The sequence below is a fragment of the Aethina tumida genome, chromosome 1 (genome assembly GCF_024364675.1).
Source record: "Aethina tumida isolate Nest 87 chromosome 1, icAetTumi1.1, whole genome shotgun sequence".
Taxonomy (NCBI): Eukaryota; Metazoa; Arthropoda; class Insecta; order Coleoptera; family Nitidulidae; genus Aethina; species Aethina tumida.
The window spans coordinates 74,797,951-74,816,058 of NC_065435.1; the positions used below are offsets into that span (position 1 = coordinate 74,797,951).

General features: G+C 32.3%; 4 protein-coding genes across 4 annotated transcripts; all 4 read left to right on the forward strand.

Moving 5' to 3' along the window:
• Positions 1 to 6,353: 6,353 nt before the first annotated feature.
• On the forward strand, positions 6,354 to 8,383 carry LOC109603306 (myrosinase 1). The gene is made up of 8 exons (XM_020019790.2): positions 6,354 to 6,509; positions 6,567 to 6,930; positions 6,987 to 7,293; positions 7,347 to 7,441; positions 7,494 to 7,790; positions 7,846 to 7,983; positions 8,044 to 8,150; positions 8,204 to 8,383. Exons 1-8 carry the CDS (start codon positions 6,469 to 6,471, stop codon positions 8,325 to 8,327), a joined length of 1,473 nt encoding a protein of 490 aa, XP_019875349.1. The 5' UTR covers positions 6,354 to 6,468; the 3' UTR covers positions 8,328 to 8,383.
• A 1,254-nt stretch (positions 8,384 to 9,637) lies between these two features.
• LOC109603029 (lactase-like protein) lies at positions 9,638 to 10,953 on the forward strand. The gene is made up of 6 exons (XM_049960973.1): positions 9,638 to 9,702; positions 9,882 to 10,009; positions 10,066 to 10,163; positions 10,211 to 10,633; positions 10,684 to 10,787; positions 10,839 to 10,953. The coding sequence occupies exons 1-6, from the start codon at positions 9,638 to 9,640 to the stop codon at positions 10,951 to 10,953; spliced, it is 933 nt and encodes a 310-aa protein (XP_049816930.1).
• A 307-nt stretch (positions 10,954 to 11,260) lies between these two features.
• Positions 11,261 to 13,272, forward strand: LOC109603581 (myrosinase 1-like). Its single transcript, XM_049961307.1, has 6 exons — positions 11,261 to 11,339; positions 11,389 to 12,160; positions 12,214 to 12,501; positions 12,564 to 12,701; positions 12,757 to 12,860; positions 12,913 to 13,272. The coding sequence occupies exons 1-6, from the start codon at positions 11,299 to 11,301 to the stop codon at positions 13,043 to 13,045; spliced, it is 1,476 nt and encodes a 491-aa protein (XP_049817264.1). The 5' UTR covers positions 11,261 to 11,298; the 3' UTR covers positions 13,046 to 13,272.
• A 1,403-nt stretch (positions 13,273 to 14,675) lies between these two features.
• Positions 14,676 to 16,539, forward strand: LOC109603040 (myrosinase 1). The gene is made up of 5 exons (XM_020019494.2): positions 14,676 to 14,789; positions 14,844 to 15,897; positions 15,947 to 16,084; positions 16,141 to 16,247; positions 16,304 to 16,539. Exons 1-5 carry the CDS (start codon positions 14,743 to 14,745, stop codon positions 16,422 to 16,424), a joined length of 1,467 nt encoding a protein of 488 aa, XP_019875053.1. The 5' UTR covers positions 14,676 to 14,742; the 3' UTR covers positions 16,425 to 16,539.
• The last annotated feature ends 1,569 nt before the right edge of the window (positions 16,540 to 18,108 follow it).

The window sequence follows — 18,108 nt, forward strand, 5'->3', positions numbered from 1 at the left end:
CAATTGATATCTGTCCGGCGAATCGTTGGACGATCCGGCATTTCTTTACGTCCGTTTTAATCCGTGACGACGCCTCGGGGTGCCGCATGGAACTGAGTCTTATCGGGAATTAATCCTTTGTCCCGCTTTCTTATACGGCATTTATATTCTCTTGGTTCCATAAACTGAATTGTTGTGTGTAATTGTACAAAATATTCCACGATACGACCATATACATTTATCAATCACGTTTGACATTTAGTCACAGTTCACACACTTTTATTATTATCGTTAAAAAAATATTGACATGGTGTAATCCGAATCAAGTATTACGTAGTACACAGAATGTTTCCACACAATCAGTTGAATCGTACCAATATCGAATCTCCCTCGGTTTTAATGACAAATGCTTCGGTCCGCGACATGAATATTGAGCACACTCGAAATAGTAATACAGAGTATTAATTATTAGAATTCCGGTGATTCCCCGACTTGAATCGATGTCGACGATTTTGTTGCCTGTTTTAAAGTCAACACTTGTCTTTATTCCAGTTCCATTCTATGGACTATTAAAACATTAATTCTTAATTAAACGGTGTCGTTTTGTTGATATAAACACAACAGTAACTAATATCGATAAATATTTATTGTACCATTAGCATTTCAGGGAGGATTAACATCAGGTATTAATATATGCATATTCAGTTGGTAAGGAACCGCTAATTAGGACCCAGTTAACACATTTACCGACCGAAGAGGGTTGGGTTTAAGTAGACACACTTGATATTCACAGGCAGCAATAACATCGATTTTCATAAACGGGCCAAATTGTATTTGCTCGAGAAAATTAACGTTTCAAGAGGGTAACCTAACTTAATCAAGCCAATTTCGACTTTTTGTATAATCAACCTTTTAAGATTTTTACGATTTAATCTCCGCATTTATTAAAATGTAATATACAATTGAACTTCGATACCTCTCCAAGAAAAATGATAACCTTATAATAATATAAATAAACAACACTATACATATGTAGTTGTAGAAAAGAATATTTTAATGCAAAACAAAATGTATATACTAAAATGGGCCAAAAGAATAGAAGACTATTTTTTTTAACTTCCGACACTGAAAAATTGGTTCCTAGACACCTTTAAAAAATGTTGTCCAATTAATTTTAATAGAAATTTCCTCATCTGAATTCTCCATTTTTTCTTCAGTCCCATGTGGTAAAATCCATATCTCGTTATTACTTGATCATACAAAAATTTCTATTTACATTTCTTATGGTAAACTGAACTTTCTACAGAAAAGGTATTTTAAAACTTTTTCATAACCGTTTAGAAAATATTGAAGGGCAAAGTTTGAAGAATTTAATAAAAATTTCTTCTCGTAGATAAGTAAATATTATAAAATGCCTAAAATATATATTCGGAGGAAATTAAAAGCCCTACAAAAAAGATCTTCAGTTCAATTACTCTAACCATTTAGAAGATATTCGTATTAGAATCCCAGAATTAGCTTTTTAATAAATATTTTAAGTTATAAATTTCGAAAATATTCATAAAAATTTGAATTTATTTTGATAGAATAACGGTTTCCATGTTATGTCTTATTTTTTGTTTTGGAATATCCTATTTAATTGTTTAACAATATTTACTTTTCATAATTTTGCTCTTATCACAATTTCAGTATCGTGATTTAATATTTTTCAACGGGTTTATTTAAAATGTAACTCAATTTTTTTTCTATAAAATTTATATTTCAGTATTTTTTGTCTGGGGAATTTGAGAATTTAGTGTCACATGTTCATAGTTCTGCTTTTCATAAGCCCCTGAACTTGCATATAACTATAACAACATAACAACATAATATATTTACTTTTTTCTTTTCTGTTGACATATTTAAAGAATTTCTTAAATAGGAAACTTTATTTTTTCTGAAAGAGATAATGAATTATCTCAAGATTCATGACTTAAATGGATAAATTTAAAATATTTATTAAAAAACAATTAAAATAAGTATATAGATATATTTAAATTTAGAAATAAAACCGAAATTTTTGTTAAACGGTAAGAGTTATAAAAAAATTGTAAGATACCTTTTTTCTAAAGCGTTCAGTTTCCTGCAAAAAATGTAAATAGACATTGTTTGTGTGATGAAATAATGACAAGATATGGATTTTGACGTATGGGACTGGAGAAAAAATGGAAAACTTAGATGAGGAGGACCTTTCTATTAAAATTAAGAGATAATCTTTGTAGAGCATTTTTTAAAGGTGTCTAGGAACTACTGTTGGCAGTTAAAAAAATAGTCGAGTTTTTTGGCCCACCCTAGTATATAATATATATATATATATATATATATATATATATATATATATATATATATATATATATATATATATATTAATAACAAAGTTCAATTATACAAATTCTTAATAAACGAAAACTAAAATTGCACAAAAATATACTGTTACCCTTAATTCATTATACAAAATAAACTTTTATTTAAATATTGAATTTTAGTAGTCTTAACATAAAACTCCTATTTTGTTCTAGTATTCTGTATATTTTGCTCTTCTACATAAATATGATGGGATAATCTGATTTTAAATTTTGTAAATTATTTCGATTCTTTGAGACTACCTTAAGAATAATTCTTTATTTAATATTCATAAAGCTTAACATACAACTTATATTTTTTACTGAAGTATACCATATTTATTGTCCTTCAATATTTCCCTCATGTATTTCTTTTATAGTTTATGAAATTGGTTTAATTCATCCAATTAAACAAAAGTGAAACACAATAAGAACTAATGGTTATCTTATAAATTAATATTCTCGTATTTAAATATAAATTATAAGCCATTCACCCAAATAAATAAATCTTTTCAGAAATTGTTTTTAAAACATAATTAACATATAATTAAAACTTAAGTTATCTATCATTCACAGTACAGTTCACCAAGGCTAATCTTGTTCAACTTCGACAATAAATATTATAAACTGCTAATTTAATTTTATTACTTTCTATATCACTAAACCATTCATCACATACCACTTTAATTATTTTCAATTACATTATTTTTGTCGCAATATTTTATTAGCTGGTATTTTATCACCGTTTTCAAAATTTTTTTCAATTATACACACAGTATTTTTTATAGGTCTATAGCCATTACATAACGAAGAATTAAGAACGTTTTCTAGTATTGTGGAAATACACCATTTACTAAAGACATATTTACAATATATAAAATACAAAATTACGTACTTCAAATACATCTTTCACGATATTTGTTTTTATCGTAAGTTCAGAATTTGTAACAACAATCATATCTATATTAAAAACAACAGTTTTTAATATAGATATGATATTTTTTTATTCTGGCATTGTAGACAAATCAAATGTATCAAACTCCGCATTAAAATATAACGTCTGTCTATGCTTCGATCTATACTATTTTGTATTTGTTTAATTCTCTCAATAAAATATACATTATATTAGACTGTTGCAAAAATGATCTTGATTTTTATATTATTTACTTTTATGTATGATTTGTAAATATTTTTTTTATTAAATATAGTCATGCTATATATTGCTAATTTATTTAGGACTTTCAAAATGACGTGGACAAAAAGCAAATTCACACGATTTTCTTGTTTTAATTCAAACTAAGCCGAAAAGCTGCATTTGGTCACTAATGAATGTATGGCACAATGGTGGTCAAAGATCATGGTGATTGTTCGGTGATCCGCACCCGATCTTATCGACCACAGCTTCCTGAATCGCGAAGAAACACGCAGTACTGTCAACAAATCGAAGAAATGCACCAAAAGCACCGACATATCCGCATTGGTGAATTTAATTTCATTAAATTTGATGAAATTATTTATATGAATATTTTAGTAAGTAGTAGATTTTTAATTCAACGAGCCAAAGTTGAGCACCTTATTCTTTAATGTACTTTTAAAATACATTATTTATTTGTCCTAATCATTCCTGGCATAATATTTCATAATAATATGATATTCTTCTTTCTTAGTAAAAATAACTTTTTTATATCTAATATATCTTTCTGTAATAGTTTCATTCATCCATTTATTTATTATCGACATATATAGAAGAGACACTCACAATTTTTATTGAACACATTCTATTTAGATTAACAACACTTTTTACTATATTACCACATAAAATATCTACATATATTCGTTATTGATTTGTTCCAATCTTCATCCAGTAATCTCATTTGAAATATTTGCTTCTTTTATATCCACCACTTTTTTATTATATCTTCTTACCGTAACTCTATAAAATGATGATAAATAACATGTTAAACAACACCGAAAGAGATAAAATTTCAGTATGGCTTAACAGAAATCGATATACAAGATTATCACTTAAATGGTTAATTTTTTAACCAGATGTGCACATCTAAATAATTTCTTAAAAAAATTCTAATAAAAGTTCAACAGAAAACGAAATAAAATTGTTAAAGTTAAATTTACTCTACAACTTTTTATGCAGTGTTCACTTCTTAATATTTTCAATTATTGTAACCCAAACAATTTTTGTCTGGTTTTTTGTTGTTTCAACCGAAATATACCACACGGAAGTACAAAGTCCCGTCTCCGGGAACAGCAGCAAGGAGGAACGTTGGAACTAGTGCGACGAAATTGGATAAAACGGGCCCAGACCCAGCTTGCAGATCAATGAAAAGAATTGAGTAAGGTTTGTTACAAACTTTAACATTTTTTATCTCGTTTTCTTTTAAAGAAATTATTTAGAAGTGTATATCTGGCTAAAAATTTTCGGATAAGTTATGTAACACCCTGTATATATATGTATATGCAATGTATAGTTTTCAAAATATATGGAACCAAACGGTTGACAAACTAATTCGCTAAAAAAATTCAAATTTTGTTCTAATTATCGTGTAAAATTTACACATAGTATTATCCCTTGAATTATTGAAGACTAATTTAATACAATTTATTAGAAAATTATATTTATTTTAGTTATATATTTTATTACTCAGTACATAGAAAATGAATAATTTGTAATTCAAATAAAAAACATAAAACCAACAACTTTTCGTAAAGAGGTATTTAAAAAAAGTCCTACAAAAGGGAATAAATCGTAGTCGTAAAAAATGTGACAATTTCATTTGGACCACGGTTTTTCTCGTTCCTTTTGCTTATCTACGAGTATCGCAATTATCCGTTCCAGGATCGCTATTAGAGCACAAAGGCCAATCAATAGACGCATTATCAATCACCTCCGCCTCGACGTGCACCAAATTAAGAAACCGACTGCGAAAATTGCACTGAAAAACAACCGACAAATATAATTCCATGCACATGGAATTTGTGCCGGACCGAAATATCCGAAATTCGATTTGTGTCGAGTCGACGTAAATAAAATACAACACAATAATTCACTTTCGGTGTTCAACATATGAACGATACAATTAAATGTTATATGTGTATCACTTTGTTGTCCGAACTCGGACATAATTCACTTTTCTGCATAACTGTAATTCGATTTCCTCGGAAATAATAATTATTTATTACACTTCTCTCGCCTGAAATTCATTCTATTGGCACGTGTGGATAAAGTCTGTGATAGTGATTCGATAATTTTGTTTGAAAATAATTAAATAGCTGGATCCGAAAAAAATATCAGTTATGGAAATTAAAGAGTCGCTCAGAAAAAAATGGGATGAATGAGAAATTGGCGTTTTCACCGGCGGCTCTTGTTCCGGTTCCGTGTGTCATTAATAATAATTAGTAATCGACGTTATCGCACCCCCATCACTCAGTTAATGTGTATAGAATTGTTAATTGGATTATCTGTAATTTCGAATTGATTAAACTTATGAGTTTAGAGACTAGTTCTTGGGCATTAATCAATTTAGGCTTGCTTACAAATACATATTTTGATTGATAATGAATTTGTTTTGCGTTTGATTCGGGTTAAGCGATTTACTGGCCCACAACCACAAACACGCAAAATAATTTATCAGTCGATAAAACTTTTTGAAATATCGTCGTAATATGGTATATTAAAATTTACGTGGACGAAGAACACCTGTCCGTTCATTAAATTTAAATAATGAATGAATTGTTAAACTGAATGGAAATTGTAGTGTCAGAATAAATTTAACTAAAAACTAGTGATTAATAATTCAGCACTTAATTCCGACTCGAATTCAGTGCGCTTTAGTTTTATATGTAACATTTTACATTAATCTGAAGAATTTCATAAACAAACACAATTCGTCGAACTTGATTCATTTCCCGACGCAACTGGATTCTATTTGTGGTAAAGTAGTTGGCATTGAAATTTAATTTGTTCAAGATCGACAACATAATCTTTGTTATACTACAAACACATTAGTCCGCACACTCCAGAAAACCTACGGGGTTATCAAAAGAAGCAGCGAAGCGCCGAATAAATTAGTCGTCAACAAACAGCAAGATCATGAAAACATTGTGTCTTCTCTTGCTTCTCGGTGTTTTTAAGTATATTCTGTGCCTTTCAATCGGATAACAACTTAAATTTTCGATTTGTTTATGCAGATCGTACAATTGTCAGGGAAGAAAATTTCCAGAGTATTTTAAATTTGGGGCGGCCACATCTGCGTATCAAGTGGAAGGAGCATGGAACGAAGATGGGAAAGGAGAGAACATATGGGATAGACTGACTCATACGAGAAAAGAACACATAAAAAATGGTGACAACGGTGACATCGCTTGTGATTCTTATCACAAATACAAGGAGGATGTACAACTACTCAAGCAACTGGGTGTTGACTTTTACAGATTTTCTTTATCTTGGTCCAGAATTCTACCCTCAGGTTTTATTGATACAATCAATTGGAAGGGAGTGGAATATTATCAAAATTTGATAGATGAACTTTTGGATAATGGCATCGAACCGATGGCATGTTTTAGTTTCTCACAAAATAATCAATGGTGTTAATTAGTAAGTGGTTTTAGGTAACCATTTACCATTGGGATTTGCCGCAACCTCTCCAAGATATTGGTGGTTGGCCCAATCCTCTTTTGGAGGAATATTTCGTCGACTATGCAAGATTATGTTTTAAACTATTTGGGAAAAAGGTAAGGCTCTGGACAACCTTTAACGAGCCAAGATTAATCTGCGCCCATTCTTACGGCAGCCCGGTTATGGCGCCGGCAATCAACAGTTCTGGAATTGGCGACTATTTGTGTGGTCACACAGTTCTTAAAGCTCACGCAAGGGCTTATCATTTGTATTATGAGGAATTCGCACAAGAACAACAAGGTTTATCTTTATGAATATGAAAAATTAAAAAATATGCAATTTTATTTTTATAGGCAAGGTATCAATAGTCCTTGACTTCCAATGGATTGTACCACTGACAAACTCAACACACGATGAAACAGTGGCCGAAATAACTAGACATTTTTTGGTACAATTTTAGAAACTCCAATAGTCGTAAAAATTATATGTTTATCTTTTAGTTTGGTTGGTTTGCAAACCCAATCTACAATGGTGACTATCCCAAATACATGATAGACCTGATTGGTGAAAAAAGCAAAAGACAAGGCTTCCCCAAATCCAGATTACCAGTTTTTACAGAAAAAGAAATAAAATATATTAAAGGAACGTCTGACTTTCTGGGGATGAACAGTTATACAACGTTTTTGGCGACACCCACGAAGGATGATTCGTTTGAAGCGAGAGGTTGGGCTGAAGACATCAACGTCACTTTCTCTCACCATCCAGAATGGGAACACACCGCCCAACCACTATTCAAAGTAAATTATACTCTTGAAAATAATTTGAAAATAAATTGTATTTGTTATAATATAGATTGTTCCTTGGGGCACGAGAGGTATCTTGAACTGGATCAAGAACACTTACAACAATCCCGAGATCATAATCACAGAAAACGGATGCGCTGACAACGGAACAACCCTAATCGATGACACAAGAATCAAATTCTTCAAAGTAGTGATAAGAAAATGCAAAATTATATACTTATTCATTGCATTTCCAAATATATTTTAGGGAAACCTAGAAGCAGTTTTGGACGCAATCTACGAAGATAAGGTCCACGTCACTGGATACACCGCTTGGAGTTTGTTGGATAATTTTGAATGGGTCGACGGATATGGGTACCACAATTATTTATATTCATTTAATATTTTATCACCTAATATTTTTTTAGAATAAGATTCGGACTTTATCACGTAGACTTTGAAAGCCCGAACAGAACAAGGACGCCAAAAAAATCGGTGGAATATTACCGGAAAGTGTCACAAACACATTGCCTAACAGATCAGTGTGATTAAGAACAGCATATTACATTTGTTTATTAATTTATCTGCAAATATGGGTATTAAAAGCGTTTGTTTCGATTTTTTACATAAACATTTCAGCGTGGTAATTAAAAATGCAAATACAGTATATTTATAATAAAATGTGGTGACAAAAATAGCATGTCAATTATATTATTATTTTTTTTTTTTTTTGTTTTATATATTTTTTTCTATACTACTTAAATTCTAATAAAAATTGACATATAATAATAATTTAATTTATTAATTAATTATATTTATTAAAATGTTTATATTGTGCGTTAAAACTAGTGAAAAATAAACATTTAATTTTCAAATGTTTTAATACTTGTATAATTAATAATTAGTATAAAACATAATAATAACATACCTAAAACACACATATATTAATTATAATTAATCACATTCGCTTTTTAGAATCTATATTAAGTTGCTTATTGTTTCGTTGTAGCGAAGGTAATGAACGTAGCATAAATTATGATTTTTCGGGACGGTCAAATTATATTTGTGGAAGGGGAAAAGATATGTGACAAGCGACATTGAATTGAAAGTGGTAATGCAATTCTGTTACCGATAGTACATACAATAAATATTTAGTAGTTGAACAGAATTATCTAATATGCCTAACAATTTTAAATTACCATAAATAAACTAACACTTGCAGATACATTTCTCTTGCGACTAGAGAAAATAGATATTCGTATCTTTTGTTTCTGTGTCTAGACGCTTTGGAAAAAAAAAGATAACAAAATATTTTGACCTGAACAATTATTTTGTGACGATAATAATTTTGATTAATATTTTGGATTGACGTAAACAATATTTACGATTTCTGATAAGCTACCAATTTCCCTATATAAACGACCACATTTTTCATATTTTATATATACAATAATATTTCTTAAAATGATGTCATTGTATACTTTTTTATCTTCTTTCCTGCTCATTGGGTAAAAAACATTTTTATAAACAATGAAGAGTAAGAAAATTAAAATATTTTAGCTCCGTATTTTCATCACAATTTCCAAAGGACTTTTTATTTGGTGCCGGTACATCGTCGTACCAAACAGAAGGAGCTAAAGAGGGAATCAAAGGAGAAAACATATGGGATAAATACGAACACTCAAACAACAATTTAACAGTAGACGGATCAAACGCTGATCTTGCATGCGATTCATATCACAAATATAATGACGATATTGCTGTTGCGAAGGAAATCGGTCTGAACTATTTTCGACTCTCAATTTCCTGGTCAAGGATATTCCTCAACGGTTTTTATAATAAATCAGAGAATTATTCAGAAAATGACGGAATTAAGTATTATCGAAAACTTCTCCGAGGACTTAAATCAGCAGGAATCGAACCAATGGTAACATTATACCATTGGGACTTACCACAAAGTCTACAGGATTTAGGTGGTTGGACAAATCCACTGATTGTAGGGTGGTACTCGGATTATGCCACAGTGTGCTTTAAAATGTTAGGAGATTTAATAAAAATGTGGAGTACGTTCAATGAACCCTATCAAGTTTGTCATGCTGGTTATAGTACTACAGGCAAGGCACCAGGAATTTTATCTCCTGGAATTGGGGAGTATTTATGTACTCATTATTTACTTTTATCGCACGCTGAAGCTGTGCAAATTTACAGAGATGACTTTCAAAAAAAACAAAATGGTAATAAACATATCGATTTTAATTAACACTAATATTGAAATCTTTTAAAATTTAAGGTATAATATCGATCGTCATGGATATTGCCTGGTCCGAACCTTTTGATCCAAATTCAGATTCTGATAAGGATGCAGCTCAAAGGTTCAAAGAATTTTATGTAAGTACTGAAATATATATTCTACAATATTCTTATAATTATTTTAGTATGGTTGGTACGCAAACCCGGTAGTTTATGGTGATTATCCAAAAGTAATGAAGGATTACATTGGCGAAAAAAGCAAAACACAAGGATTTAAAAAATCGCGGCTGCCTGAGTTCACACTCGCCGAAAAAATAAAGCTGCGTGGCTCCTTCGACTTCTTGGGCGTCAATCATTACACATGTGTTTTGGCTGAAAACGTAAATCTCACAGATGTGAGTTTATATGGTGACATGAACGTCAAAATAAGTTTTGATCCCAAGTGGAATAGGACATTGATGGCAGACTTTGTAAATGAACCATGGTCTCTAAATAAAACTCTGGTTTGGATTATGAAGACTTACAAAAATCCCGTTATGTATGTTACTGAAAATGGTATAGCAGATGATGGTAAATTGGATGATGTTGAACGGGAGAATTATTTAAAGGTCTTAAGAATATTTATAAAAATCTAGATAAAATAGATCAAAACTTTTAGGGTTACATACGTGCCACAATGGACGCCATATCTCTTGGAGCTAAAGTGAAAGGTTACACATATTGGAGTCTTTTGGACAATTGGGAATGGCTCAATGGATACACGTAAAATAATTAATTATAATTAATATCAATTAATTTAACTGCTTGTTTTAGAATGCATTTTGGGTTGGTACAAGTTGATCGCAGCAATTCAAATTTGACCAGAACCATTAAAAGATCTGGATATTATTATAAAAAGATTATTAATAATAGGTCATTAGATTTCTAGACTTATGTTTTAAGTGTATAATATATTTACAAATAAAATAGTTAAAAAATCATATTATACTTTAAGTGTGATGTTTATAATTCGTAAGATTGTAAAGTACTTTTACAATTGTCCACGAATTGTTAAGTGTTATTAACAATGAGCAAATGGCATGAAGTAATTATGTATGATTATGCAGACAAATAATTAGAATTATTATTCTACATTTAGGTCGTAAAATTATATTGTAAAACATTATTAACTCTAATTACCCACAAGTATATATATATGCAGATATAGAAATGATAAATTGCGGTAGTTGTCATTAGTTTTGCAAATAATCCTGGCCATTTTTAAATAAATAATATGTGGTACAGAAGTTTAGCAATACTCTTGCTGGTATTCAGGTAAGTTTAATAACACATTAAAACAGAGTCTATTAAAATTTTGAAAAAGGTCTTCGTCAGCGATATTAGATATTCCAGAGGACTTCGAAATAGGTTTTGCCACAGCGGCATACCAAATTGAAGGCGCTTGGAACGAAGATGGCAAAGGGGAAAATATTTGGGATAGAATTCTGCACACTAAAAACGCGACCGTGGATGGATCCAATGCTGACATAGCCTGTGACTCATACCACAAATACAAAGAAGACGTCGCTCTTTTAAAGGAAATGGGAGCCGACTTCTACAGATTTTCCATATCATGGTCAAGAATCTTGCCTAGCGGTTTCCTGAACACTTCTGTCAATTATCGCGAAACTCCAGGAGTGAAATACTACAGAAATCTTTTGCTAGAATTACAATCTTCAGGAATTAAACCTATGGTTACCTTGTACCATTGGGATTTGCCTCAAAGTCTGCAGGATTTAGGTGGCTGGACCAACCCAATGATTGTAGACTGGTACTCGGATTACGTCAGGGTGTGTTTTGAAATGTTTGGAGATTTGGTGAAAATGTGGAGTACTTTCAATGAACCCATGCAAACCTGTCAAGGTGGTTATGGAAGTACTGCTATGGCTCCCCAAATTGTATCACCTGGAATTGGAGAGTACCTTTGTGCGCACCATCTATTATTATCTCACAGCGCTGCTTATCATATATACAAAAAAGAATTTAAAAAACAGAATGGTAAGATTTCTATCGTGACAGATTTCAACTGGTTCATACCTTTGAATTCGACATCTAAGTCTGACCAAGAAGCTGCAGAAAGAGCTCGTATGTTCTTTGTAAGTTAATTATTAATTCGTTATTATGTTTTATTAAAAGTTTTTATTAACAGTATGGTTGGTACATCCACCCAATAGTCTATGGTGACTATCCTGAGGTAATGATCCAACTTATAGGGGAAAAAAGCACATTGCAAGGATTCAAACAGTCACGACTGCCTGTTTTTACCGAAGAAGAAAAGGACAAACTTAAAGGATCGTACGATTTTTTGGGGCTCAATCAATACGGATGTTTTTATACGACATCCGTAAACCGAACTGGTGTCAGTTTTCAACTCGATATGAATATTGCGATCTCTTCAAATGCTTCTTGGGAAACTACAGCTGTGCCGTATTTTGTGGTAATATTGAAACAAAAACTAATAATTGTATGTTTCATATTAATCCTTCGCATTATCAACAGGTCACACCGTGGGCTTTGAAGGATACGTTAATATGGGTTAAAGAAAACTTTAAAAATCCCGAAATATATATCACAGAAAATGGTATGGGAGATGCAGATGGTTCTCAAGATGACATGCAAAGATTAAACTATTATAAGGTATACAAATTTATAATAATCAGGTATACATATAACTATAAATATAATATTTCAGGGATACATTGGGGCAGTTCTAGATGCGAGAGCTGAAGGTGTAAAATTGAAAGGTTACACAGCCTGGAGCCTTTTGGACAATTTTGAATGGATGAATGGATACACGTAATGATATATTTTTTAAAATGTGTATTTTTGTTAGTATCAGTTTTTTCAGGAAACACTTTGGAGTGGTGCAGGTAGATTTTAATAGTCCAAATAGAACAAGAACTATAAAGAAATCGGGAAAATACTTTAAGTCGATTATAAAAACGAGAAAACTCAGTTCAACTTTAGACAATGATGATTAAAATATAATAAATGATTTACAATAAATAGTGTAAATAGTATTATTTACACCTTGGTAACTAAAACTATTTTATATCTATATATATTTATATAAATATTTAATTGTTCTCCAACAATGAATTAAATTTATTAGTTTAGATAAAAGTTAATTGTATAAATTTAAACAATGAAATTTATGTTGATTATTTCTTATCAAATATATATTTGAATAAATAGTTTGAACTTACAATTATTATGCTTAATTAGACACGTGCAACTGAGTATCTCGGAATATGTCGATATTCCGGATTCGAACTAATGTTAAACAAATGTGAGAAATTATTACATCTTTTCCGATGTCGAAAAAAAATAATAATGAGTTGAGACCTCCTTCTGAAGAATTTCATCTCATGTTACCTGGAGCTGATGACGAAGTTCTCCTTGAGAATCTCCTCAAATAAGTGGAACTCAGGCTACATGCGGCCGTGTATTGTCTTGTTAAAACAATGGATTGTGAAGGGTCCTAGGGAAGGGCAAAACAAGTGTCTTAACAACGTCTTGGATATAGCGTTGGGCAGTGATGTTGCCTATCATAAAGATTAATTGGAATGTAGTACCATAAGTTGCCCACACCATAACTCACACTGTGATACACTGTGATCTCATCCTTGGCTAGCCATCGTGCATACTACTTAGACTACTGTTGTCTATTCCAGATTCCAGTATAACCGTTCTCTGCACCAAAGCAGTCGGTTATGTCGATGTTGGGGGTTAAGAGGTAAGACAAACAAACAGCCCAAAACTTCTTATGTGCCTAACGTTGGTTCGCATCCCAATAAGTCTTATAGATGAGAAACGGTTTCATAAAGGCAAACATTTTAGGCGACGATTTCCACTGTGTACTCTTTCTGTTCGATGCAACCATAGAACCATGTCTGACAACAACGTTCCACGGTATCAAAACTCCTATTTTCGTAACAATTTTTCTTAATGGGAATCTGACTTCTCTTAAACTCAATATTGGTCCACTATGAAAATCGCTCAGTTCATGAAAATTTGTGTTTCTTCTTATTCTAGACATTATAAACAGATAAAATCTATAAGACATTTAAGCTTCCTGCAGGCAAAAATGTCCTTTTTTGCATATAAAAACGTGATGCTATGCATTGTAATTTCTTCTATGTCACCTTGTATAATAAATCCTTTAAAATATATTATCGTTAATGGGAATTATAAAGAATCAAACGGGTCCATGGTTAATTTTAAAAATTTATCAACCTTTTTTAATTAAAGGTTAAGATCTAAAAAAATCTTAATCTTAAATCCATCATATTAGGTTAGCAAATTTTACCAAACACATTAAAAGTTATTGAAGTTCCCTTAAAAAACATCTAATGTATGAGAGACTCTCATAAATAACCAAATTTTGAACTTGCTCCTTAAACTATTAATAACAAAAAATGTGATAAAATATTAACTAATAAAATTTATTTAATTAACATAACAATAGTATCATCTAGTTAATAATTTCAAAAAAGTCGTTCCACATTACGGGTACGATAACTCTATCCAGTATACGTTTTTGTTACGATATATCAAAAAATATAATGCCTAATTAAAGCTACTTTGTGGTGTTCGTTGGTAACGAAAACGATAAAAACGTAAATTTGATGTATAAAAGCCAACGTTTCATATTTATTTTACAAATACACTTCCCAACATGAATTTGTTACTATTGTTTTTGTGTTCAGTGCTATTCACCTACAGGTAAAATTATTATTACAATACTATACGCAATTTAACAGTGATTATTAAATTAAGAGACGTTAAATGTTTGGATAAAGTCCCAGATGATTTTTTGTTTGGCCTTGCGACGTCCGCATATCAAGTCGAGGGGGCATGGAATGAGTGTGGCAAAGGGGTGAGCATCTGGGACACCTTAACCCACACCAAAAATGTCACATACAATGGTGACACTGGAGATATTGCCTGTGATTCTTACAACCAATACAAAACGGATGTGAAGATGCTAAAAGAGGTGGGTGCGCAAGTTTATAGATTCTCAATTGCCTGGACGCGAATCCTTCCATACGGTTTCGCCAACAAAACTAACAAAGAAGGCATTAAATATTATCAGAACCTAATAGATGAGCTATTAGAGAATGGGATTGAACCAATGGTGACCCTGTACCATTGGGACTTGCCTCAAACACTACAAGACATCGGAGGTTGGCCTAATCCTCTTATGGAAGACTATTTTGCAGACTACGCCAGGATTTGTTTCGAACACTTTGGAGATAAGGTCAAACTTTGGACGACCTTTAACGAACCTATGCAGATTTGTTATAGAAGTTATGGCTCCTCATCGTTTCATTTGGCTCCTGATATATCATCACCGGGAATAGCTGATTATTTATGCGCCCATACCTTAATCAAAGCTCATGCTAAAGTTTACCATCTATATAAAAAGGAATTTCGTAAACAAAAAGGTAAAATTTCTATAGTTCTGGATTTCACATGGGCCGTACCAAAAACTAACTCGCATGAAGATCAAGAAGCTGCAGACAGATACAAGAAATTTTATTTAGGGTGGTATTTAAATCCCATAGTATACGGCGATTACCCCAAAGTTATGATTGAATATATCGATCGCAAAAGTAAAGAACAAAACTTTCCTCAATCGCGGCTTCCAAAGTTCACTGCAGCCGAAAAAATACAAAACCGACGTACTTACGATTACATTGGCATTAATATTTATATTACGGTACTGGCCGCTAATAAAAAACAAAGCCAAATCAATTTTGAAATGGACATGGACGTGGAGACTAGTGTGAGCAATGATTGGAAGACTCCTACACCTGATTCAATATTCACAGTAAGTTATATTTTAATTTAAAAATTTCCGTTTAACTATATTTGTTTAGATTACTCCTTGGGCTGCAAGAGCATGTCTCAAATGGGTTAAAGATGAATACAATAATCCAGAAATTGTAGTAACCGAAAATGGTATATTTGACATTAACGGTACAATGGACGATGACTTCCGAAAGGAATACATACAGGTATTTTCAAAAGTAAATGAATAAAACTATGAATTGTAATGAAATAAATATTTTAGTCTTATGTTGGATCCATTTTGGATGCCAAGGAAATGGATAAAGTCAATGTTGTTGGATACATTTATTGGAGTTTAATGGATAACTTTGAATGGAACAATGGATACCGGTAAGATTATTTCTTGTAAAAATTACATTAATATATTTTTTTTATTATTGTTATAGTGATAAATTTGGACTTTACCATGTCGATTTCAACAGTGCGAATAGAACAAGAACGCCGAAAAAGTCAGCAAAGTATTTTAAGCACATAACATCCACAAGGTGTCTTGCCGATAGATGTTAGCATATCCTATTAGTTAATAATATATTCAAATATATGTATAATTTATCGTAGTTAGTATAATAAGTAACTAAAATGTAAATTAGTAGTGATATTGAGTAAAATTTACTTAACGTTATAGGTTTTTATTATAAACAAAGGTTATTAACACTAAGATCTTGTTTTGTCCATGCACAAGCCCGATAGTATCATGCAAGAAGAAACAGAGGAGGACAAAACAAACACCGAATTCGCTTAATTACGCCTCGAAAGTGAATCATAATTATTCGACGGTCGGCCGTCGCGACGTTCTGGCCACCTCCAGCCTGCAAATCATCAATTACCGTCTGATCTCGAATAAGACGGAGTTTAATCAAACCTGTAAAACGTCTTAATCAGGGCAACAATTATTTGTGCGGTTATCTCATTCATTTCACTTCCGGTCGATTTAAAAGCGCAGGAATTTTAGTTTTTCGCACGACGCGGCGGGACGTCTGGCCTGCCGCAGGATTTACAGGAGTTGTCTGCACCACACACACATGCACTGCGGTCGCGGTGTCTGCCTAATGAAGCCTGAAAAATTTCCCCTTTTTTACTGTCGGAATTTATGGTCGCGACGTCCGAAAAATTCTCGAAATATACTCCCGGGCTACCGAACCAAAATGTTTCCGCAGGAATCGTTCTATTTACAACTATAGAACAACACACAATATGGTAATAGAGTGAGTTTGTTGGATGATTAGATAAATTTTTGGGCGACTTCCGACAATGTTGATGTTGATTAAACTTATTAGCGTCGAACTTGGGAGGATAATCCGAAGTAAAACATTTGAGGGGGATTAAGCGCGACAGAAATGTTTGTGAAAGGACTCTAGTGCCAGACAAATGCCGTTTGGACATAACCGGTCGTAGAAATCCTTTAAATCAACACGTGGCTTATTTCCCTAAAGGTCCAAAAAGTGGACCAATATTAACATAGAGAGTGCAACCAACGTCTTTGGATCGATAGTTCGGTTATAAACGTTGCAGTCATTAATAAAACATGTTTATGCAAATGGCTTGTCCCCGATCTTATTGTGGCCGTCGGCGTGGAAGATATGAATGATTTTGGCACAGCACCCGAGAGACAAAGACACGCCAGTTTACGCGCACTACAAAGGTATTTAATAAGAGATGTTTCGGGGTGCGTATGTTTTGCCGCCTTCACAGCGAAACGCGATAATGGCAAGAGATTAGAGTTGTGTATTAAGCGGTGAATAATGGTAGTTGGGTGTTCAGCCAAAAATTAACTTATGAATAATGGGTCGACACACAATGCTCCCTTATCGATTCTTTCTTGTTCACAAACTCACAAACTCACCTACCTACACGCCAATCGAATAAAATTATAAATTTTAATGCGCGCCGCTGGATGTGTAATTCGTTCCTTCGGACGATCCACCCCTGCACCAACTGCTCGTTACGGAGATTTAGTGGCGGCCGAAAACGGGGGACACTCCATTTTCGACGGGACGAGGCCAGGACCAATGCTGACAGTGACTTAATAACTGGGAGTTCAGGGTTAAACTCCACCATTCGGCGGTCCGGTTGCCATAAAATAAATTGGATAGTGTAAACACATACTCATGGATTTCAAGATTGGCTTAGAACGTAAAAAGTTAATGAATATAAACAATAAAATTTACAAAAAGTTTAAGGCGAACATAAA

Coding starts and splice junctions, on each gene's coding strand:
- LOC109603306 (XM_020019790.2), top strand. CDS start 6,469: ATGAAAACATTGTGTCTTCTCTTGCTTCTCGGTGTTTTTAA. Junction 7,294..7,346: donor ATTCGCACAAGAACAACAAG/GTTTATCTTTAT, acceptor TTATTTTTATAG/GCAAGGTATCAATAGTCCTT. Junction 8,151..8,203: donor GAATGGGTCGACGGATATGG/GTACCACAATTA, acceptor ATATTTTTTTAG/AATAAGATTCGGACTTTATC.
- LOC109603029 (XM_049960973.1), top strand. CDS start 9,638: ATGACGGAATTAAGTATTATCGAAAACTTCTCCGAGGACTTAAATCAG. Junction 10,010..10,065: donor CTTTCAAAAAAAACAAAATG/GTAATAAACATA, acceptor TTAAAATTTAAG/GTATAATATCGATCGTCATG. Junction 10,634..10,683: donor AACGGGAGAATTATTTAAAG/GTCTTAAGAATA, acceptor CAAAACTTTTAG/GGTTACATACGTGCCACAAT.
- LOC109603581 (XM_049961307.1), top strand. CDS start 11,299: ATGTGGTACAGAAGTTTAGCAATACTCTTGCTGGTATTCAG. Junction 12,702..12,756: donor AAAGATTAAACTATTATAAG/GTATACAAATTT, acceptor ATAATATTTCAG/GGATACATTGGGGCAGTTCT. Junction 12,861..12,912: donor GAATGGATGAATGGATACAC/GTAATGATATAT, acceptor CAGTTTTTTCAG/GAAACACTTTGGAGTGGTGC.
- LOC109603040 (XM_020019494.2), top strand. CDS start 14,743: ATGAATTTGTTACTATTGTTTTTGTGTTCAGTGCTATTCACCTACAG. Junction 15,898..15,946: donor CACCTGATTCAATATTCACA/GTAAGTTATATT, acceptor ATATTTGTTTAG/ATTACTCCTTGGGCTGCAAG. Junction 16,248..16,303: donor GAATGGAACAATGGATACCG/GTAAGATTATTT, acceptor TTATTGTTATAG/TGATAAATTTGGACTTTACC.